The sequence below is a fragment of the Lepisosteus oculatus genome, chromosome 17 (assembly GCF_040954835.1).
Source record: "Lepisosteus oculatus isolate fLepOcu1 chromosome 17, fLepOcu1.hap2, whole genome shotgun sequence".
NCBI classification, from domain to species: domain Eukaryota; kingdom Metazoa; phylum Chordata; class Actinopteri; order Semionotiformes; family Lepisosteidae; genus Lepisosteus; species Lepisosteus oculatus.
The window spans coordinates 1,007,839-1,031,813 of record NC_090712.1 but is presented as its reverse complement, the minus strand read 5'-3'; the positions used below and the strand labels follow the sequence as shown (position 1 = coordinate 1,031,813).

The 23,975-nt window shown below is 46.7% G+C and overlaps 1 protein-coding gene across 10 annotated transcripts in view; it reads left to right on the top strand.

The window, feature by feature from the left end:
* cep170aa (centrosomal protein 170Aa) overlaps positions 1-23,975 on the top strand; it is a 61,933-nt gene that overhangs the window by 13,548 nt on the left and 24,410 nt on the right. For 7 of the 10 annotated variants that reach the window (XM_069179836.1, XM_069179834.1, XM_069179832.1 and 4 more), the window contains exons 2-9: positions 2,190-2,336; positions 8,935-9,024; positions 9,893-9,974; positions 10,574-10,629; positions 10,948-11,110; positions 14,674-14,811; positions 18,975-19,457; positions 22,544-23,088. In XM_069179836.1, coding sequence (XP_069035937.1) covers positions 2,232-2,336; positions 8,935-9,024; positions 9,893-9,974; positions 10,574-10,629; positions 10,948-11,110; positions 14,674-14,811; positions 18,975-19,457; positions 22,544-23,088 — 1,662 coding nt within the window. In that variant the 5' untranslated portion in view covers positions 2,190-2,231. The remainder of the gene's footprint in view (positions 1-2,189; positions 2,337-8,934; positions 9,025-9,892; positions 9,975-10,573; positions 10,630-10,947; positions 11,111-14,673; positions 14,812-18,974; positions 19,458-22,543; positions 23,089-23,975) is intronic. The other 3 variants (XM_069179838.1, XM_069179839.1, XM_069179831.1) reach the window with 1 other exon arrangement.

Sequence of the window (23,975 nt, the reverse complement as noted above, 5' to 3'; positions counted from 1 at the left end):
GATGTGGTGCTTTCACAGCTGTTGCATCATCTGAGGCCAGAGCCACGTGGATGGGCGTCCCTTTCAAGACGCCGGTCACCTTGGAACTCAGAGAGGGGCTGGAGCAGAGCTCATCTGTGGAGGATTGTTGACAGAGGATCGAGAATTCCTCTGTATATTAGCAACATGATCCATCATATGCTGCTGTAAAAGTGCATGGGCAAAGCAGAAAGCCTACAGATTGTTACACGATACGTCTGTCTGTTCAGAATTATCCTAAATAAAGTAAGCATCTTGAAATATGCGGCATCTTGCTCTGTCCTGTCTAGAGTGTGCAGTTCATCAAATAAAACACCAATCCTCAAGGCTGATGCACAGCATGCAGTTGGATGTCATGTTCCCTTTGTTGTCTTCCGATCAAGACTGAATAGACTCAGTTCCTCTTAACAGAGATCTAGACGCTGGACAGTGTGGGGACTGCAGGAGAGGACGAGCAACAGGTAGCGGTGATCGACTAGGCCTTTTCAGAAAATGTCAGTACTCCAAAAGAAATTTAAGGACTGTGTTGTACGGAGATTCTCTTGTACAGAGATTTATTAGTAGTAGTAGTACATGTAGTACATGTTGACCTTATCATTTGTCTCACAGTCCTTTTGTACTGTCCTCTTGCTCTTAAATTGATTAATCAATTTGATATTGATTAAAGCTGAGGCACTGGTGTGATTCTGTCAGTGAGTCGTGAAGAGGGCAGCATGATGAAGGACAGGTCACAGAGGTGCACCTTTGTTGTGGAGTTTGCATGTCCCACTTTACTCAGACACTTTACAGCTGGCCGGGTTAACTGGTGTGTGGGAATTGTTCCTGCATCCCTCTGCGCTGCGCTGGTGTCCTGTCCAGGGTGCAGCCCCCTCGTGGATGGGATCCAAGTTGGCACAACTCTTTGCAGGAATAAGAGACTAACTGGCGATGTGGGGATGAGCTGGTGAATTAAACCATCAGTGGGAGAAGTCAGGGTGTGAGCAGGAGCTGGAAGAGGAGCAGGTTTGAATGGAGCACTGTTCTGCCCCCAGCCGTACCAGCTCAAATGTGTGTTGCAGTCTTTCATCCATTTGTTATTCCTCTTCATTGCCTGGCTGCCATACGTGTTAAGAAAAAAAAAAGCACTTCTTTTTCCCCTTGCAGGATCAGCAGTTTGCTGGTCAGTGCACAAAGAGAGTTCAGCTGGAGTGGTTTTGCTGAACACAAGCAGCCTTCAGGACTTGTAAGAGTTACATTTTCATTTGCGATCAGGACTCTTTGACCCATCCCCTCCATTTGCTGCTACCCCTTACATCGCATGCGCGGCTGACGGTTAAATCCCGCGCGTGGCCTGGAGCAGTGGGAAATCATAGCGGTAGCTGTGTGAGGACGGGGAAGAGTCCGTTTCCAATCACTGTGGAACCCAGTAAACCGAACGCGGAATTCAGTGCTTGAAGAAACGTCTCTTTCAGTTTGTTTCAATCCTTGTTTTAGTTGGAATTGTATTTCTTTCTTACTCCTGTCGGCAGAGAAAGAGAATGTGCGCTCGGGAAGGGGCTTCAGAAGCATTCCTGTTGGAAACTGTGATTCTTTTTGACTAAGAGACAGTACTCTAGGGCAGAGCTGTCTGACAGATGAGTCTGCAGTCTCATCCGTTGCGCCATAATGACTCAGAGCTCCAGTGTAAATTTCTCCCGTTGTTTTATTATCTTTTGTTTTTCGAAAATGAAATTTCAGCATGAATGATTTGATTTGAGCTTCAGAGTACTGAAAGAAACATCCGAGTTTCCACTGCCCACTCCCTTGCACTTTATTTGTCATGCTGGTGTTGGAATGAAAATGGTCTCCACCAAACTCCCAGTGGTGTTTTTGCAGGACGGGGAAAGCCACATCACAGAAATTTCGGTTCGAGAACCCAGGCTGGTGGACAGGCGCAGGAGCCCTGGGCGTTCAGCTGCAGTTCAAACTGGGTTTGCCAGTTGTGCTCTGTATCTGTTCTCGGAAGCAGCAGCTGGAGCTGCAGGTGGTGTTTTCTCTCTGGAAGGAGAAGAGGGAAAAGGCCGAGCGCTGAGCTTTCAGTCCGGCAGCCTGTGTCACTTCCTGTGTTGAGGAGGCGCGGGCCGCAGGAAGCGGAGGCCCAGCCCGGACAGAGAGGTGCCATTGTCCCTCACGGTCTCTCCTCTGCTCTGCAGGATGACGTAGGGGCTGCGCGGGGACACGCGAGCTGAACAGAGATGAGCCTGACGTCCTGGTTTCTGGTGAGCAGTGGGGGCACCCGGCACCGCCTGCCAAGGGAGATGATCTTCGTGGGCCGAGACGACTGCGAGCTGATGCTGCAGGTACTGGCAAGTCTCCTGTCCCTCACCTGCGTTAGTCTGTCAGAGGAAATCCCTCTGAGATGCACTGAGAGTGACGGCAAGCGGCCCATTTCCTGAAACACTTCTATCAGCGGGACTCGCATGTATCAATAAACATTCTAGTTTCCCTTTACCTTTACTTGCATTCAACAGCTGGTGGTTCTTTAAACAGGATGCTGAAACACCAGTGACTTTAAGGCATCGCCAACCCTCTGTAAGGAGTGCGGGAAAGCTCACTGGGCCAGCTGTGCTCAATGCTCTGGGCTTCCCTGTCAGAGCATCGCGTGCGAGCCACAGGGCTCCGCTCGTGCTCCACACTACTTGAGCATTAAGAAACATTTCCTCCCCACCTTGAGTGCTGCGCGTGGCACTGCCTAAAATTTCACACAGACTTTTCCGACAGAGGCTCTCTGTTACCAGGCAGCAAGAAGGAGACCAGTGCCATGCGCGGTGCGTACTGTCCATCACGGCACTGCGTCAGTCGCTTCGGGGGTAGCTTTTGTTCATTGTCTTTCTTTCTCGAATTCATTGGTTTGGTGTTCTCAGTGCCTCATAACTAGAGATGAGCAGACGTAGCCTTTGTGGGGAAAAGTGGCAGAAGGGGGGCCGGGGGTCTGACTCGGGGAGCCGCGCAGCGCTGCGGGAGTGCAGGAGGACTGGCTCTGTGCTCTGCTGTGGGAGCTGCGCTTGCCGTTCCTCTGACCTGCAGACGAGGGCGGGGACAATGGCCGGATTCTGTATTCACACATGACCTTTGGCCCCCGGGGAGCTCGAAGTCATGGAGCAGCAAGAGAAACAGAGCCGACATTGTGACGGCAGTGCGGAGGGCTGGGGAGTCTGTAGCCGAGTGAATTTTCATTCATCCGCAATGAGAGGAAGCTATAAAACACATCTCTGCAGGAGATCTGAGTGACTCCAGTAGGTTCCGATACAGGGACAAAGGTACAGAAATTCATGTATATACTATATACCATATACATCTTACAATGTCGTGTCATTTTCCAAAGTGCTTTGTACCATACGGTGTCGCGGGAAGCCGGAACCGGCAAGCAACGAGCGCAAGGCAGGGTACACCCTGGACAGGGCGCCAGTCCATCACAGGGCAAGAGCAAGTCAGTCATACATGGGGACAATTTGGAGGCCACAGTAAAGGCCGAGGGGGGAAATTTGGTCCGGACACCGGGATAACTCCCTACTCTTATCGAGAAATGCCCAGGGATCTTAAATGACCACTGAGAGTCAGGACCTCGGTTATACGTCTCATCCGAAAGACGGCGCCCACTACAGTATAGGCCTCACATCCAGGTACTGACCAGGCTCAACCCTGCTTAGCTTCTGTGGGTAGCCAGTTGACAACTGCAAGGTAATATGGCTGCTGGCATCTTACAATCTACAGTTCAGTTTTTATTAAGTAGTCGGTATCTAGACTTTAGGTGTGATACTTCTTATCTGGGGCAGTGTGAAGTAATGGTTATTGCTCTGCACCTGGTTGCATAAAACAACCTAGCCTAGTATTCCTAGCCTAGCGTTCCACATAAGGATATTTTTTTTTTAGATCCTCCGATCAATTAGCTGCAAACTCCCAAATGGGTCAAATGGTCTCCTCTTGTTAGTAACTGTTCTTAAGTCCCTTTGTTCAGTTTTATTCTGCGCATCTGCTGATTGGAACAATAAATGCCTAAAATATGTGAGGACATTAGAAAGGTAGCGGATGAGAGGAGCCATTTAGCCTGTTTAGCCTGTGTCTACCAATGTGTTTCAATCGAATGTCCTCTGCACATCCCATACAGTCGGTACCCAATGAACAAATGGGTCATTTCACACTGTGAAATAGCCTTAATGTGTCTTCGCTTTGTTCTCTTTGGTGAAACTTGACACCCAGATGTCTCGGAGCAACACGGCCGTGTGTTGTATCAGACTGGCTTTCTGCTCATCTCGGAAGCACAGAGAGGCGAGACCGGTAGTCTGAAACTCGGGGAGCATTGGTCTCTGCAGAACAGACATCGGTTGTTAATAATCCGGCCTCAGAAGTCTTCCTCACAGCATCAGCAGCCTGGTGGAGATCATGGAAAGCAGCTATTTCAATCCGAGCATCACAAAGTAGCAAGCTGTCTGTGAGTCAAGAACAAGAGACCATGACTTGGTGTTTGTGAGCGTGTTCCTGTATTTAAAAGGATTTAGTGCTTTTCAAACCCCTTTGGCTGGGAAGGGTCATAAACGCCTGCAAGGCGCCACGCAATCTTCCTTCATTGACGCTTCGTGGTTTGTTCCAGGACATTAGTTACACCTCATGTTTTCCCAGACTTATCTGGAAGGACAATCGGGTCCGTGCTAGAACTGTAGTTTTTCACCGGCAGCTCCTGGCGCTGTGGGTGAGATGTTTCCAGGGAAGCCGCAGTTCCGAGGAAAACCGAACAGGGTGCGGGGTCGTGTTCTTCACCGACTTCCCCTCGTGCGAACACACCCTGCCCGCTCCAGAACCGCCTGGGCAGTCCTCTCACGTGCGCCATGTTTTTGGTTGTTGCTTTCAGAAAGAGGAAAGCAGATTTTTGAAAAACACAAATATTTAACGGCCGTGTGCAGAATAGACTTCAGAGGAAGACACGTTTTGTTCACAGGCGAGTTTAAGGAGAGAAATGTTGATAAAAACACCCACCAGGTGTTATGTCTTGTTGGCTAATAACTAGCTGTGACCATGACAATTAAAGCGTTCGTAAGCTCCTGACTTGGGTGTATTAATAGAATCTGGGGCAGATTTTTCAGGGTTAATTTTAGCAGGAGCGTGCGGGGGGAGTGGGCAGGGTGCCCGGTGCTGTGACGAAATGGAGCCAACGGGCTGGACGGGCCTGACTGCAACCACAACATCACTACACAGCGTCTCAGGCCTGTCCCATAACTTGGTGACGAGGTGGGGCTCTTTGTGGTTTTACCCAGAGACCAAACACCACAAAAAATAAATGCTGTATTGCTTTGAAGCAGAGCTTCAGAGTTAAGTAGGTGGTTATTTGAATATGGGCTCCTTACAATGGAGTTCTGATTTTCTTGGTCAGAATTTGATTATAATGCCCAAGCCTCTGTTGAGAAAAGGCCCGCAGTAAACAGGTTCCCTGTGTGTTTGAGGGGTGTTGGTTTGTGCTGGTCTAGCTACTTGCCCAGGTTGTCCTCCTCTGTGTCTTTGTCCACAGCGCTGCTGTGATCACCATCCTTACAGTCTTTGCATCCTGCGGCGTCTCTAGACGAGAGCCGAGATTCAGATGAGATGCTTTGTCTGACAGAATATACGCTCACTGCCGAATTTAAATAGGTTTGAGCCAGGTTTTATTGAAGCCAGATAATGCACACATGTTGTGTGGTGCAGAATTAACATAATTGAATTCCCTTGGGCTCCACACTGCATCCTTTGCGTTAACTGAGTGCTAACAGTGCTGTATTCTCAGACAAGGTAAGGCAAGTCGTTCAGATTGACACCACCCCTCTCAGCTCCAGTTCACTTTGTTACAGGTGACAGAAGCTGATGGGATTAGATAGTCACTCTTTAGGCCCTCGCTAGGAAGTGGGGTGATTGCACTGGTGCAGTGGACCCCGTGGCATGATGCTGTGCAGTGTTCCAGCACAGACCAGCTTTTCACAAGCTCAGAGCAGACGGCTGGGAGTAGCACCTGCTGAATGCTTAAAACAAACCAGGGTCATAGTTTGTAAAACAAAAGCTACAAAAATAACATTTCATTCGAAAAGCTCCTCCAAGAATTGCCTGTATGTCATCTTACATCTCGAACATCAAAGTCCGAGAAATCAGGAAGTATGGATTGTTTCACTCCTTTCCTGCTGCTTTGGTCGTTTTAGATTGACAGGAGCCTCCTAGCTCATTCCTGTTTGAAGGCTTTTGTTAAAAATTGCTCCCTGAAGCACAATGAAGATGTGGACGCTTTCAAGAAACCTTTCTCTGAAGGGAGCGTGCGTCTGATGTGGATGTCTGTTCCTCTCCGTTACAGTTTGGAGGTTGCAAAGAGCTTAATGGTACAGGCTTGATCAGCCTGATCAAAAGAAGTGACGTGAGAAAGTCTGGTCACCAGTGAGGTTTAGAGTCTGCAGTGCTGTCGGATGCTGGATATCAGGTGAAATCCCCATAGGAGCATTGCTTCAAGCTGTGCATAATGTGAGCCGTGTTTGTATTTATCCCCGGTGTGGGGGCCTGTCTGACGAAGACAGTTGTGTGGTGCCACTGTGCAGGAACTGAGTAGCACATCTTGTAGCAGAGTATTCAGTTTTGAGTAATCTCATGTTATCAGGCCCAGTCATTTCCTTCATTTCCAGGGTAACTGGAAGATTGGCCCTGCTGGAATGTGACTAAATGCAGATTTTGTAGATCTCTGAGATCAGACCTCCTTCTTGGAACTTCTTTTTGCCAAGGCTGGGTAGTATGTTAAAGTAAAACCAAATGTTATTTAAAAACTATCAGGTACAGCATTAACATGATACAATTTTTTTAGTTGTAAATTACTTTGACCTTCATCATCTCCTTTGAATGCATTTAAAAGATGATGCAGTACCTGTCAGAGTCGCTCACCTGAGTGCAGGTTGAGCTCGGTGATCTCGGGCTCGAGCTTGGGTCATATTGTTAGCGGACTGTGACTGGAGTTCCCCACGTGACGACGCATGGTTGGCCGTGCACCTCTCCTGTCTGAATCTGTGCCATGTTAACAGTTGAGGGGCTAGAAAGTGGGTGTGTTGGAGTCTAAGCGCTTCCTCAGCCTCCCCTGTGTGGGGCCACAAAACCCTGAGTCCTGAAATTGGGTAGGTATAACAAGATAACTGGTGATTTTTATTTATAGAAAAATAATCTGCTGAAGTCATTCACACCCCAGTCTCTCTAAATCTGAACAATCAAAGCGATCGGTACCACCTGTCTTAATCAGGTTTACTTCTTCATCGTGCACTGTTTGATTGTGAAGAACAGGCGATGGGCTTTTCCCAGATGAAGTGGGAAAAAAAGTTTAAGCACGTTATTGCAGTTGTCAGTTTGATGCAGTGGAGGAAATGGGGAAATGTGTGTGTCATTTTGCAGGCATGTCTCATTTTTCACGTGTCCCATGACCCCTGACATTCTCATTTTCTAGCACCAGTCATCGTTAAATATGACTTGTGGCCCTTCAGGCTGGTTCCTGATCTGGTTGGCAGCACTAAGGGTTTGTAGACTGGCACACTGAAATCGCTGAGACGGCTTCTTGGCAGGGAAGGTGCATATTTAATAGGCTTGGCGGCTGTGTCACCTAGTAGCAGTCAGAGTTCATTGTGCTTTAATGATTGGTTAATTGGCCTCCTCCTGCAGTTAGATCCTGAAGACCCATTAAATTCCACATTTATTTTGTTTTCCATTCAACACAGTGGAAGTATATCAACTGTCTAGTGTTTTCGATGCTTTGAAGTCGACTGGATAACACGTACTGTAAGTGAAAGGGAGATTTATAGATTCGCTGTTTCTGGATCCTCAGAAAGTTTTGGCTCTATAAATTCTTTACTTCACTTCACTTCAACTTTAGAGAGGTTTTCTACTGTCTGATTTAGTTGACAAGATATGAGCAAAGCTTGGAAAAGATAGTGCTTTGTAAAAACATCAAGACTTGAAAGAGAAAGATATCTAAAAACTAAATAAAGCTTAAAAGCACATTTTTAGCTCTGACATATGCTGTTTTACAATAGACATCTCAGTATTCTCCTCAAGTGTGGCGCCATTATGTAGGCTATGTCCTTCACGCTGAGAGGCTGATAAAATGATATTAAAATAAAAATTACATTCACTTATTGACTTCAAGGCTCCCGGAGTTTAAATACTTTTAATGTTATTGTTCCTTCGCTTCCTGTAAGTCTGGGAATGAAGGTTTCTGACAGGCTTGTATTGTCTAAGTATGTGCAGTAACGCACAATACCAGACCACTGCCAGTTATTTAAAAAACTGAAACCCAATGAGGTGTTTTATATATTTTACTTTACCCCAAAAAACTGTTGTAGAAGCACTTATTAAAACACAAATGCGTGACCAATCCCAAATTTCCCAAACTCTCACCCCCACCCTGCTCCCCTATTGACAGAGTTTCTGCTGAGTGCCCTGTTTTCTGAAACATTCCTTCATCCTCGGGTTTGTAGTGTTTGTATTTTGCTGGATATGAGGGCCCAGAGCAGGATAAGAATTGAATGACAAGCTGTTGATCCAGTCTAGCGCAGCTTATTGATGCAGACTTGGTCAAGAAGTCAATGATAACAGACCCGCTGCTCTTGATCACATCCAGTTTTCACAAACGTGTAATTCTCTTGTTTAATTGCAACAGTGGTATGTGTAATCCATCTCTGCTCTCATTCTGTAGTCAAACTGTTACAACATCTGTTACAGTGTTTTTTTATACCTAAAGTCAGGGGGTCTTACCCCTTGAATGATATCTGTTAATTAATTGTTCGATTGACCTGCAGCGGACTGGCGTCCTGTCTAGAGTGGTCTCCCATCTGGCGTCCGTGGTTTTCGGTAACGGACAGATATGTGACAGACTGATTCCTTGTGAACTTTATCTCCTGTGGTGTTTTTCAGTCCCGAAGTGTCGACAAGCAGCACGCGGTCATCAACTACGAGGCTTCCACCGACGAGCACAAAGTCAAGGACCTGGGCAGTCTGAACGGGGTAAGGGGTCGAAAAGTGGCTTTCTGGGAAACCCTGAACCCAAACACCTGCCTTCAATGTTTAGCTAAGCCAGTATGTCACGGCCAGTGTTCTGTCTGAAGTTACCCATACCCTCTTTCAGAAAATGGAAACCAGCCCTATAATGAGCTAAAACGTGGCTATAAAAAACAGCATTAGGAAAGCACTGTCAGCTTGTCTTTCCTTCTGAATTTCAGAGCAGGTCAGAGACCGATCAGTGTAATGACACTCAAGGATGAGGTTGAGAATCTGTGTACAACTATTCGACTGGCCTGACGCGGAAATAACACTGCCAGGATGTTCTGCTCCTCAGCAACACCCCTCTTCCTCTGCTCTGGCTGAGTAGTATCCTCCCGTGCCCTCGCCAGGCATTCTGCGGGAAGCAGCAGGAAGTTAGCCCATTAACCCCGAGTCGGAAATATAAAAGCAACACAACCAGCCCCCTTCTACCGCATGAGTCACTCTCGCTGTGCAGCAGAGGGCGGCGAGGCCTTGAATCAGCGCAGGAAGGTTAGTCACACTAAGGCGGGACAGATTAAAAACAGAGCTGACAGTCAGTCCTGGATCTGCGTTTTCCTTCACTTAAGAATCTGAGTTGACGGTTTGTGTTTCCAGCTCTAGCTGTCTGTGGTTAAAAAAGAAGCTAGAACAGAGCAGTCTCACCGGGGTGCTGGAGACGCACTGTCTCCTGGGTTCTCATGCCTGCTGAACTCCTGGGAGAAGTGATTCCTGGCCTTTCTGTCGGGACAGTGTGGGCTCAGGGAGGTCCGGTGAGGCTGCGGGGCAGCGCCTGGTGGTCAGTGCCCATCTGCTTTTCTAAACTGTCCTCTCCTGTCGGCTTTCAATGCAGACGTTTGTGAATGACGTCCGGATACAGGAACAGATGTACATCACTCTGAAGATGGATGACAAGCTCCGGTTTGGATATGATATCCTTTTTGACTTGTTTTCAGCTCCCACTGACTTCCCAGGAGGAATTTCTGGAAGTCTCCTGCTTTGCTGACAGCCAGGGTTCTGAGAGATTTTGATGCTTTTATTTTGAAGCTGTCGCATCCCCGATGGTGTTTCGAGATGCGTGACCATCCATGGATTGTGAGGTGACCAGTAGAGGCAATTCGGAGGAACCTTCCTCCTTCGGGACACGGCTGGATAAGATCCCGAGATCAATCAGCCACTGACTACTGTACCGAAGGGGCAGGTGGGCCGAATGGGCTCCCTCTCCTTAAACAGACGTTTTTATGTTCTCACATAAAAAGCAAAAAAGAAGAAAAAATATTTCAGATGTGATAATTAGTCCTTGAACATCTCCATTGTCAGTCTTAATGAATATGAATGAATTGAATAGATGTTGTGTGTGGCTGTAGATGTGGGCTCCTTGCTTTAGAAACTGCCGGGCTTTGAGTGTGTTGGTCATGTTCTTCGCACTCACCCGCGCTGACGTAACAGGGTAACCGGGTCGCGGCTGGTTCCGGGCTCCTGGTTCCTGGTTTGGGGTTCATGGGTGGCACCTTTCCTTGACGAGCCTCACATACAAACCTGTTCACAGTGGTGCGAGGGGAGCTGCACGTCCCGGAGGAGGCGCTGAAGGTAGGACAGAGGGACTAGCGTGACGGTCTCACAGGACGCATGTCTTTACACCGAGGGTTGTGGGGGTCTGCGGCAGGCTACCTGGCCGTTTTCTCTCAACGGCCACCCTGGCCTCTCAAGGAAATGGGTGCATCTAACAGACCCTTGGATCGATTAGCTAAGCGCAAGCAGAGGGGCTGGACGGTCCGGTCAGCCTCCTCTCGCTTGCCACCCCTGTCGTGTTGCCGTCATCGCGGCTCGGCCTCGGGCTCGTACCCCGGTGTCTCCGCTGGGAATTCCTCTCTGACTCGGGGCCTTTCCTGTGCTGTTCCTTGCTAGCACGAGAAGTTCACGAGCCAGCTCCAGCTGCCCAAGAAGCCCTGTGAAGGGGAGGGATTGAAGCCATCCTGTATGAAGACCCCCGAGACTAAGGCTGCCGAAGCCTGCAGCGAGGGCTCCCCCAAACCTGCAGAACCCCCAAAACTGGACGACAAGATGGCAGGTAAAGGAACCAGTAGCAACCGGCTGGCTGTTTCACCTTCTTCACTTTTATTTCTTATTAAAGTCATCAGCATTTAGAGAGTGTTTAAGGCCTAGAAAGTTCATCCTGCACATTGGACCAGACTTAATGAACCTCTCTGTGAAAATCCAACCCACCACCCTGTGGAAAAATGTCACCTTCCTCTTCTTGCAGATTATTCACCTGTGACAACTTCTGGTCCATGACAAACTAGAGGCAGAGCAGTGTCACATCATTAAAGAGAGACGGATATAATTCACATTGAATCTTCTTGTCTTCAATCACAACAAGCTGAAACCTTGTATTTTTCAGGCGTCTTCATACCCAAATTATGTCGAGGTTTTTGATTAAAAGCATGAAATATTTTTTGTTTACAAAATAATCTCACTGTGCAGTACTGTCAAGCTTCATTGCGATTTTTTTGTTTATGATACCTGAGGGAAGTTAAGATTCCTTCAGACCAATTGTATCACTGTGTCAGCTGGCCTTTCGGTCACTGTGACTAATCGCTTCCTATTAGAAATTAGAAAGGCTTTGGTGCAAGACGAGCTGCAGAGAATCTGTAATCATCTCTGTCAGGCGTTGCCCAAATCTGAGATTGTGGTTGTCTGTCCCTGTTAGACAGGGGTTCCCAGGAATGCTGGGTGGCTGAAGTGATTCTGTTTGGCGAGGGTCCCAAGCGAGGGGCAGAATCTGAGTGGAAGCAGAGATGCTCAGGCAACATTTTTGCTGCCCCCCGTAGGAAATGAGTAGTTAAATAGAGATTAATAACTAACAAAACATTAGTCAGAAGAAAATGTGTAATTTCATTATGATTTACAAAAGCAGTCAAGTAAGTAAGCCTGTCTTCTTTTTAGGCTATATTTTTATTTATTATTTATTTTTTTATTATTTTTGAATTCTGAAAAGCTGTTGAAGCCGTTCAGTAAGTGGTATAAATATTTCTAACAATGAGAGGAAGATTGACAGGACTCCCGCTGTGTCTGAGTGTGGTCCCAGGTTTTCTGAGCTACAGTCTGTTGTACTAATGTGATTAGACAAATGTATAGGCTGGAAATCTTGATGGCTTTAGCTGAAAGCCTGGCATGCATCCCATTGCCCTGCAATTTGTGAGTTTTTTAAACTTGTATTTATAGGAACTGTAATTCTTGAAGGAGTCTGAGAACATGAACTGCTGATGCACAGTAAAGCAATAGTGTCATAGTATCCAGCTGTCTCCACAATCTGCAACTGAGTGATCTAGTGATCTGGGTTACCTGCTAAATAGCAGATATTTCAGGGGCAACAAAAGAAACTTGATCAATATGTTGGAAACAAGCGGATTTTATTTCCATGAAAAAATATGCCCGTGGAGACTCTTGTTCACAAAGTGCAACGAGTGCAGAGTCTGCAGTAATCACAGATCAGAGAGGGGTGTGACAGTATAGATGGCACTCTAGCCTGCTGTAATCGCAGAGCAATTTACAATGCCACTGTCTCTTTTCTGTGGACTAAACCTGTGAACTGTACCAAGCCTATTCTAATGTACCTATGCGCCAAAATGTGTCAGGAAATAGAATTTATAAATAAATTTGTATACTGAATTTGTATGACTCAAACTCCAGATCTTGCCAAACCTAGAAACATGTAATTACACATGGCAAAGACCTACTATTTTTCTCCTTTCCCTTCATGCATTTTATGTTCACAGTAAGTATACAGGAAGAATCTCTACAGTCACGTCACGTGTTCAGATTGACAGGGATTTCACACAGCGACCGGCAACTTCAGTGTGCTGTATGTGATGGAATTCTAATGCAGTGTCCTCTTACAAAAATACGTGACCAGCACATCCAGGCCAGTCTCTACAATTAATTTTATACACATATCACATCATTAATCTTAGGAAGATCTAATGTATAGGTTTGACAAACAAACTCATTCTGCTTAACTGCGGTTATAAAGAAGTTTAAATTGAGTGCTGGCCTGGAAAGTCATCAGTACGAGAAATGATGTGACATTGCTGCTTCAGTGGTGCAGAGCAGTCGGCGTTGCTTTAAGATGGATCGGAAGCTTGTGCTGTTATTTTCTGAAAAGTCAGCCCTGGCAGAGTGCAGGAGGGCAGGCTGGATCTGCTGTTATCTCTGCTATGGGCTTGCAGGTGCAGCTTTCTCAGAATTTCACAGGAACTAAGTTGCAAAGACCACCTCTATTAACCCCTCAAGAGGTAACAGGAATCGGTTAAAATATTTTTGTAACCTTAGATACTACTGTACTGTATAGGAGGCCTTCTGGGAGTTGTCAGTTTCTGAAATAGTAGTAGTTTATATAGATCAGTCATCTAGCTTGAATACCACAGTTAAAGAAATACCAGCTCTTAGCTTTACACTTTAATCTGAGAAAACTGAAATCAGTGCTTGCTCCAGAATGGCGCTAAATGGCTTGGGTCTGTCCAGCTGGTATGAGTGAAAGTTAGTACGCCTGTCATTGTATCTGCGGCCCTGTGGAGTGTTAAAGGTAGAGAGTCTGTAAGCTGTAGCACAGGAAGCTCAGTCTCTGAAACATAAAAAAACAACAACAACAACAACAAGTCTGCTCACAGTGATGCATTTTCATTCAGAGTGACTGGTAAGCCAGTAATTATTCTTACTGTGATGTTTGAAGCTTTATGTATTTGGGATGGTAACATTCTGCATTGTTACGTAGTAAAATCAATCATAATTTTTATTTAATCAGTTTAGAGTTGTCTTTTAACCTTTTATGGCCTGAGTTTTTTTTTTTTAAAAGCAAGAAGTGCTTCCTTTGAATAGAAGTGACTCAGAATTTCATAGTTGTACAACAGTATTTACAGGCCACAGGAACTAGCAGTTCTGTACCCGTGCTGAATATTTTGAAGTTAACAGGTTGTCAAATGATTATGTAAAAGGTATTTATATATATATTTATCAGATACATAGAATTATCCGTTTTATACATTTTTTAAAGATGATGAGAGATGCATATTTAAAATAATAATAATTCAGCTAAAAACAGTGATCCAATAATCCATTAGAAGAACATGTGGAGAAACTCAACTTTTTTGATTGACACAAAACTCTGGCAAACTGGCAAAAAATTGGCAAACTCCAAGATTCTTCCAAATCATGCAGTGTGATTTGCTCTGTTCTGCAAGCACATGGTGTGTACATTTGAATACTCTAGATGAGGACTGGTGCCACTCTCTCTAATAGCACTGCAAGCTCACAGACACATGACAGTGGTACAGGAGTCACAATCATGCAGCAGGCTGTGAATAACCCTGGCTAATTTCAAACCTTGGCAGCTCTCAGTCACAGCTAGAGATACGTAATGAGACAGTCCATACTCAAACCAGTCACCTCCGTCATCTAGGACCCAGATTGCATGTGGAGCCGAGCACTTTACTGATTGAATCACTTATAAGCTGTCGTCTGAAACCTCGTTAAGATTTTCTGCACATCAAGCCATGTGGGTCCTGGCCTTTTACATTGCTTATCTGACATCCCAAAGGCGTTACTGAGGGTTGTCTCCCTCTCTGCCAATCCCAGCAGACATTGCGGCGCTGCACCGGGGCACGCCCCTGTATGGCCAGCCGTCCTGGTGGGGGGACGACGACGCAGATGATGAAAACTCCTTCAAGCAGGAGACCAAAGCATCAGCCAAGAAGCCGGACAGTGGAGTGACAGGTGAGCTCACAATAATCTGCACAGCGTAAAGAGGTAGAGAAGACCTCCTCGGAAGGATGTAAAGCAGGGTGTCGATCTCTGCAAAATCATGCGGCGTTTCAAGCTTAAAACAAGTTATGAACAGGAGGATATGGCGTGTCTACCTTTCATCTGTCATTATTTTCTGTAGAATCTCATGCATTCAGACAAGGAAGGAGTATCTACAGTTTTCTGTGCTGTTAATCAACAAGGCTATTTTTCACAGAGTCCAAGATTGTGGAATTCTGTCTCCCTCCTTAAAACGTGGGAGCTTTTAAATTAAATGTTAATTATGTTTTTAAAGGAGACGCCCGGTCTTAATTTTTCAGAGTGTGATGTCTTTTACCTCCTAACCATAAGAGTTTTAATATTGCGTTATATACATTGTATTTAATACATTATGCTAATTTCCTTTGAGTGGTCTAAAACAGTGACAGTCATTTGTTATAATACAGGACTTGTTAAGCAATAAAGAAGTAGAGTATCTTGCAGTAGTACTATATACAGTACTGACCTTTGGATGGATGTAAGTCTCAGAAATACTGTAGAACCATTTGCATTTAGTAAGCTTCTGAAATCCAAAAGGCACTGACACAATCGCTTATCACAGTTTAATAAGCCTGAATAGATTTGCTAATTAGAATACCAACAGACTTTTTTTTTTAAATGCATTTATGGGCAAATCTTGCTCTTCCCTGGAGATAGGGTTACATAGCTCAGAGCCAGTAACGGACAGATTGCAAATCTTCTGAAGTTACGTGCAGCACTGTCACACAAGGAGCACATCTAACGTGACCTGAGTCCGTCAGAGTGCGGAGTGCAGAATGCCCCAGCTGTAACAGTTGATGGGTTATGTACACTGCAGGATTTTCTTAACTGATGCGTTTTCAATCTGCAGACAGAGTAACACCCTTCTCTGTTTGACAGATCTTTAAGCTTAGAGTTCAGCTATTGTTTTGCGGTCAGACAAAAGATGGTCCGGTCTTCTTTCTTAGGCATATAGGCAATGTCTGTTTTGTAACAGCCTGCTTTTTACAAAACGTTATGCATTTCTGAGACATTAATGTTTTCATTGTTGATGTCAGTAGCAGCAGAAGTAGAATACTAACACTGATTATTACCGAATATTTACATATATTCATTAATCAAGCTTTGAATTAGTGCCATGCAAGACTCGTTTTGTGAAAATTACCTCATTTCTGCAGAGAATTATTTTTTGTATGACAGCTCAGTTAATGATATTTCTCATTGTGTTGCAATATTCAGTATTTGCAGGATGCTGTGGCTCACTTAGACAATGCAGATCAATACATTCCACACAGAGGATAAACTATACATTAAGCTGTCTGTCAACAGTGGTGTTAATGTCTGTAAATAAATTTGTTTTTATTAGTCCTTCAAAAGCTCAGCACCAGAGTTCAAAACAGGTTGGTTCTGTCGGGATGATGTAAGCTGTAAGACTTTTGAACAATGCATTTTACTGCTGCTATGCCTTATCTGAGAACTGAAAAGACCTGAAATGCAGCTAGCCACCCACTGACATACTGTAAACCTGGATCACCCGCAGAAAGAAACCTGGGAGGAATCACTTATGCAAATATAGATCATGTTCCTCCTCTGCAGCTCGGTCCTGATAGTGACCCAGCACTCTGACAGGAATCTCAGCTTTCACCACTTGCTGTCAGCACTGGTTAAGGGCTCTAGATCTCATTAACCCTGCTAGTGCAGCAATAATGGGATTACTGAGCATTAGACCCTTTCAGCCCACAGTTTAGCCGCGGACAGTGTGACTGAGAGGAAGGTTTCACGCACCAGGGAGGCAGCGGTTTGACCTCTGACCCAGAGAGGCGATGAGAGCACTGGTAGTCCTAGAGGCCTCAGGCCTCACCAGCCTGTTCCAGAGCAGATTTGCAGCTGGCAGTGGTGTAGCGGGTTTTGGAAAGGCTCAGGAAGTGGCTTTTCCCTGGCTTAGGTCACATTCGCCTGACAAGGAGTGAAAAGTTTGCTTTGAAACCGTAATACAGGGAGACAAGGCCTGAAACTGTGATGTGTGGACGCTAAGCGTGAACATACAGCTCCTCCTTGGCTCGTGAGGAGTGGCCGAACAGACCCTTCCAGCAAAATGAGGCAAGGGAGAGGCGGGGAGACTCCGTGGGGCTGGCTGGAGAGCAGTGTGGAGGCCTCTGGCGTGTGGGCCGAAAACAGATGTGGCAGTTGCTGAGAGTTTAATCTTTTTAGCACTCTTTTGATTGTCTTTTCAGCCCAGCTCTGCTTTTGGAGAATGTTTCTCTTTGGTTAAAGTAAAGTTACTAGTTTTACATAATGTACTGTAAACTGCTTGATGCTTGGAGTAGCCAGTGATAAATGAGGAAATATTAGGAGTAAAAATGTGTAGCCAACTGTACAGTGCGCTGTTAACCTATGATGTACCGAAGGGCTTTTCTAGGATGGGGATTGGACCATTCTAGAGTGCTCTGGGCCTTGACTTTTCACAAACTAGGGATCTAAATATACAGTATATATATTTATAACTTGGATATGCACCCAGCTGAACACATACTGAAGACTTCCCTAAGGCAGCATCCATTGTCAGTTCTCAATCAGCCCTTTCATCTTTAAACCCCTGCATCGGGAGCCTGCCCTTCTTAGAAACACTGTGTAGGCAGCTGTCTTGGAGTGCTGATCAGAGCAGCTTGTTAGTGATAATAGCTTATTGATTGTTAGGATTTCATTGATGAAGAAATGAGTGTCCTCTATTCAGACAGCTCCTAACTGTTCCGGCAGTGTTACAGAAGAGTGACGCTGCACTTGCAGTAAATCACCTCATTCACTCTTCTTGTGGGCCAGTCAAGAAGGTGGAATATATGGACCAGGTAGCACAAAGCATTTGCATGCTTCAGTAAATATTGGGCTGGATCTGAGCCAAGTCGGAGCCCCGTCGACCTCACGCCACAGGCAGTCCAGGGATTCCCTCGTCCTCTGCAGTTGTTGCCATGGCGAATGTCTGTTTTTGTTGACGCATCTGAGAAAGTCCCTTATTTAAGCTGACCACAGTCAGTTTACAAGGAGTGCTCTGACCATCTGCCCGCTTTGCTCTGCTGCAGACCTCTGCACCTTCTTGAATCTCCCCGGGCTTACCTGCTCTGCTGTGGCGGGCCCCAGTTTCCAGCTGGGTCTGCCCCTAGCGAGGGATCTTCCACTGTTCCTGTGGAAGAGGAAGTGTGTCACCGTTTATAAATATCGGAAGCTGCGCAGCCTAGCCTTCTGCTTTTTTTACTCTGTCACGGTGCTCTGAATTGTCCAAGAAGTCTGTTTTATTAGAAGCACTTAGAAAAATAAAAATCACCTTCGAATTTGAATGTAAATGCTGAATTTGGTGAGTAGCCTTGTCAGTTACCTGGGTAGTTTTGCTTCTTATTCTTAGTAGAAAGGTGGGAGTAACCGGTGCCTCGTAAACTGTTGTGGTTTCAGTAAATTGGTGTTAATGTGCAATCGGGATAAAAGACCAAAAAATAAATCTATTGGTCGAGCTCAGTATGGGTCATTGCTGTGACTGAATCTCCATTGGCAGGGTTTGTGATTGAGTGGGTTAGAACTACACATCTAAAACTTCATGCAGAAAATGCTATCTCAGCAGGATACTGTTTGTGCGTTATGTGGAGTATGTATCTGTGCTGTGTTGTTACAAAGTTTTTTTTTTCCCAGCATACTTTGCAAAACATTTATTTTCAATGAAAAACGTTAATTTTAATTCTTCCGTGCCTGTGCTGTTGCTGTCCAGATTTCCACCTTTAAGCATCTTCAGAAACGTTTCTGGAGCAAAAATAGCTTGAGAAACCATGCTACAGTTCAAACAGTGTCAGTGTCGTGAGCTCTGAAGTTCCCCTTGCGAAACTCAAATGGTGAGCCATTGGAAGATGTTTCTGTATTCGCAGTTAGGTGTCAGTTTCCAGGTGTTTTAACCTGGGCTGCAGTTCGGAAAGGTTTATAAAAGTTTATAAAATGTGTGTTGTTGCAGTGAGACTGCAAAGCCCGGTATCCTTACTGCTCTGACCCACACTGTCCGTGCAAACAGGAGGACAGTTCCGGGTTCGAGAATATCATGTGTTTCACTGGGTGGACTCTTCTCTCTGGTTGCATGCTAGCCGACGGCAGGGAGCCCAGAAAGGCAGAGGACCAGAGTGGGGCGGAGGACGGCCTGCACCCCCTGTGCCGGGAGCCCAGTTATTTCGAGATCCCCACGAAGGAGGCCCAGCAGGTGGCGCCGATGGCCGACGGCGGGATCCAGGAAATTCCCACCAAGGACACGGAGGGCGGGGGCGCCGCGGGGGCCGCCGCGCAGGGCCACGCGTCCTTCACCATCGAGTTCGACGACGCCGCCCCCGGGAAGGTGACCATCAAGGACCACGTCACCAAGTTCACGCCAGACCCACGCCCCCGGAGCAAGAGGTCTCCTCAGCAGGGAGGGAAAGAGCTGACTACCCTGCAGGCCGCCATTATTGCTTCGGAGAGCAAGGTGGCCGACTGGCTGGCCCAGAATGACCCCCCGCTGGCCAGGAGAGAGTCGACGGAAGAGGACACCAAGAGCATCAAGAGCGACGTGCCAGTGCACCTGAAGAGGCTGAAAGGTAGGTGTGGGTTTCTCTCTCCGGCTCCCAGCTGACCTGAGAATTATACAGGGGCCAACGTGTTTCTTTATAACCCCGCAGCTCCCAGCTGGCAGCCCACTGGAGCTCAGCAGGTGTGATCCGGGTCAGTACCTGGATGGGAGACTCCTGGGAAAGCTAAGGCTGCTACTGGAAGAGGTGCTAGTGGGACCAGTGGCGCTCACCCTGCGGTCCGTGTGGGTCCTAATGCCCCAGGAAAGCGATACGGATGCTATAGTGTAAAAAAAAGACACCGTCCTTCAGATGAGAAGTAAAACGGATGTCCTGACTCTCTGTGGTCATTAAAAATCCTGGGGCGCTTTCTTGAAAAGAGTAAGGGTGTAACCCTGGTGTCTTGGCCAAATTTCTCCCTGGTTTTTGCCAGTCAAGGCCTCCTAATAATCCCCATCTCTGAACTGGCCTCATCACTCTGCTGTCCGCCCCACTGAGAGCTGATGTGTGGTGAGGATACTTGAGCACTTGATACTTGAGGTTATTTCAAACCTCTGGCAAGTTTGACATTGTAGACTATCCAGTGGGCTTCCTGCAGGAGGAAATGTCCCTTTGAAAATGAAATGGGGACCTTTAGTGATCTCAGTTCATCACATCGTTACTAACTGTTACCCAGCGTCAGGATCATACCTGGGTCTGGAGGAGCTGTTTGACTGTGGAGGTTTATCTCACCAGCTGTGTCCTCTGCCAGGAAGTCTGTCAGCCATTATCCATACCAGCAGACAACAGAGCAGCCACCTTCTCCTATACAAGACCTGACCACTCCAGTCACTTTGGCTTGTCCTGTAGGTGGCCTGTGGCAGGTTATTCTGTGGCCGTCCTCAGTCCTCACCTGACATGCTGGAGTCTAAGGCACTGGGGGAGGCTCAGCATTCCATCTGAGATGGACAGAAGTTACTCATCTTCCTTAATCCCCTCATTTGTTCTGTCTTCCCCCATGGTAATAAAAACAGATGGGGGGTGTCTGTTGAGCCCCGGTTGGCTTACCAGATTCAAGGGGCTTGTGACTCTGTCCTTCTACCCTGGGCCTTCAAGAGCTCATACTGGGCTGAAGGTTCAGTCTTTGGTTTGCTCCTGTGTCACTTTCCCTCTTGTGCTACTGAGGAATAACTCAATCAGAGTGGCCACTCCGGCTGCCTTTAAAATTCTTGCAAAGCAAACCTGCAGCTTTGTGATAAGGTAACTATGCGCTGAATTTGCTTCAAGGCATTAACGACTTCTTACTGAGCAGCAAAGCCCTGCCCCTGACTTCCTTCGCTGTGAAACCCACATGCTGTCTAGAGTATTAAGTGTTCGATGTTCCAGCTCATTTCGAATTCAGGGGATTATATCCTAGCACTCGCAAATCCTCAGCTCTGCTCCTGCACGGACGACCGAGCTGAAGATGGAAGGTAGGCTCTTTCCGTCTCATCTCCCTACCTGAGCGGTCGTCTTCCAGTTTAGAAAGGGCTGTGCAGTGTCACTCTGTCGGGCTGGCATGTCTGTAGTTTGGGATGACATATTGCCACCAAATAGCACCTTTTGACATGTTAAGTGTTTGTCTCTCTTTTGTCTGGGCCGCCATTCCTTCATTTCTTTTTTCACAAAATCCTTTTTTGTGAAAAAGGAGTGTCTCTGCCACATTAAGTGCTCCTATCATCTTGCTTTGTGTTTTGTAATGGCCATTGTACTTCAGTGCATGACTTTCTTAAGGGTTCCTGATAAATATAGGATTTAAAGGCTGGGTTCAGGAACACGTGATGAGACTACAGCAGAGCACTGTATTACACAGATTTTCTTTTCGAGGCAGATTGTGTTATTGTAGTATGTTAATTATAGAATATTTATTCTCTGCAATTTTTCCTTAACTGGATCATTGTGGATTGACACATTTTTTCTCTTAATGTCAAAAATCCTTAATTTGCTTACATGTTTTAAAATCCTTAATAAGCTATAAATAACAATTTTCCTTAATTTTTATGCAACCTCTTAAGATTAAGGGTAGCTAACTAACAGACAACTAACATGTGTACCGCCCAGATGCATATTCTGAGAAATGGGTGAGGTTCAGTTTTGTCACCTCAAGGGGAAGAACAGCCTCAGAATGTGCAACAGCGCTGGGCCAACCTCGTGCCAAGGAGCTGTCGGCCCTAACGAGCTTTAATAACGGCCCACCAAGGCTGTCGTGGTAAATACCACTCGTCTCCTCAGAGGGCTTTGTTGGAAGGAAAGTTTGTGGTTCCCAGTCTCACTGGAGAGCAGTGGGCCTGACGCTCAGATTCTGATAATAATCTGGTTCATGGGGCTGAGCAGAGAAAAGGAAGATGACTCACGTGGCTGTGCTTTGCCATAGTTATTTAAAGGCACCACTGTTAACAGCTGGAGGGAAGAAAATCAAGAGATGTGTGTTTCTTTCCTGCTTCTAAAAGATCTCCGTCTTAACTTCTTTTTTTTTCCGTTAAACGCACATGACCATGTCCTGTGGCTGTTTCCTGACTGACTTCATTAAAACACGACCTCTCTGTTCCTCGGCCCTGCTCGTGCTGAGCCACAACCGGATGCTGCTTTTCTGTCAAATCCGATGCGCTTCAGACCGATCAGGACAACTTGTCTGTCATCAGCTTCAAGAGTCTCGAATAGTATACTGAATAACTGAAGATCAGTCAATGGTTACTATTCATACTGAATTGCTGAAAAATGTCAGTTTGAATACTGTCAGGAACGTGTGGGGAGGAGTGGTTGAGTCCTCTCAACTCCCAGCTGGAATGTTACAGGTTCAAATCGCAGAAAGGTTGCGCTCAGAGTTGTGGGAGTCTGGAACAAGCACAGGCCAGATGAGTTAAATATGCTGAGTGGCCTCCTTTCATTTGTGTGCAGAGCCATTTGCGGAGGGTGCGTGACCGTATGTAAGGAGGTTTGTGTGTGCGTGGCTGTATGTGAGGAGATGTGTGCGCGGGGTGTGCACGCTGGTCGCCGTTTGTGTGTGTGCGCGTGGTTGGCCGTGGCACGAGGGGGTGTCCAGTGATCCTCCACCTGGAGTCTTCAAGAGTTTCCGTGTCTCCCGGTGTTTCCTCTAGGAAGCAAGCATGAAGATGGCACACAGAGTGACTCGGAAAACGGGGCCGGGAACCAGCTCACCAGCAGGAGGGCGGCGCTGGAGGAGCGGCTGAGGAGCGCCCTGAGTGCCAGGGGGCAGGCTGGCGCCAGCGGGGAGGGCAGGGGTGCCGAGGGGCCCGTGCAGAGCAGGACAGCCTTCATGATCGAGTTCTTCGACGAGGAAAACCCCCGCAAGCGCCGCTCCTACTCCTTCACGCAGGCCGGGGGGGGGGTTGTGGCTGGGGAGGTGCCCTGCCCCGTGCCCCCCCCCAAGCCCAAGGGAGTGCCCTCCCCGCTGCCCCCCCCGGCTCCCCGCCCGCTCCCGAACCAGAGGTCCGAGGACACCTGTGCGGTCCGGCTCTCGGCCAGCGTGGGGCAGCAGACCAGCCCCGGGGAGGAGGTGGACAGCGCGGCCAGGCCGGGGGGCCGGGAGAACGAGGATGACCACAGCGATAAGGGCACCTACACCATCGAGATGGAGAACCCCAACCCAGAGGAGGAGGAGGCTCGCCAAATGATTGATAAGGTAGGCCTGGGCAGCCGCAGAGGTGTCATTAGTTGACTCATTCAGCAGGGTACTTTCCTAGAAATACAGGACATGATACTCTGTATGGCCCATCTTGTTCCTTTTTTAGTACATTGAGCTTTGCTTCTAGTGTATTGGTCCCAGGACTCAGGTGTCCCACCAGGATACTCTCACTTGTGAGAGTCCCTCCAGTTTTTCAGTCCTGAGTTCTTTTCACTTTAGCATCACCTGCTCGCTCTGGTTTACAGCATTTAGAAACCTGCCAGCCGAGCTGATAAAAACTAAGACCACAAGTCTCTCCCTCCTCTCATTTGTAATCTTTTGGCCGATTTGGCTCGTTGGTCGTTGGTAGTAAATTGATCTGAGGTCTCTCAGGAAACGTGGGGATGAGGTTATGGATGAGAGGTGAAACAAGGTCATCTTGGTTTCAGGAAGAAGGTACAATAGAATCCTCTAGAGCAGTAGTTCTCAAACTTTTTGGACCAAGTACCACCCCTGATCAAACCAAAACATCCAAGTACCACCTACAAGTCATCTTCTCAGAGGAACCCCAGAAAATCTCAAAGACCAACATGAGCGCACATGCGCACACACACACTCACATTCACATATAATGAATATTATTATAATAAACTTTGATTTAAAATATTTGATATAGCGCCTTTAATGATGGCTTCTCATAGTGCTTTACAGAAAAAAAACAGGAACAACAACATTTAAAAATAAACAATAAACAATAATCTTCCAGTGACGATTACATGGGGACTTGCCTGAGGTGCTCAAGATCCTGCAAGTCACTAGCCATGTCATCTCAAGTGTCTTCCCCAAAAACAACAGCAGTGGAAAGACCCAGAGACCAGAGGAAGTGGAGTTTAGGATCATTCTAG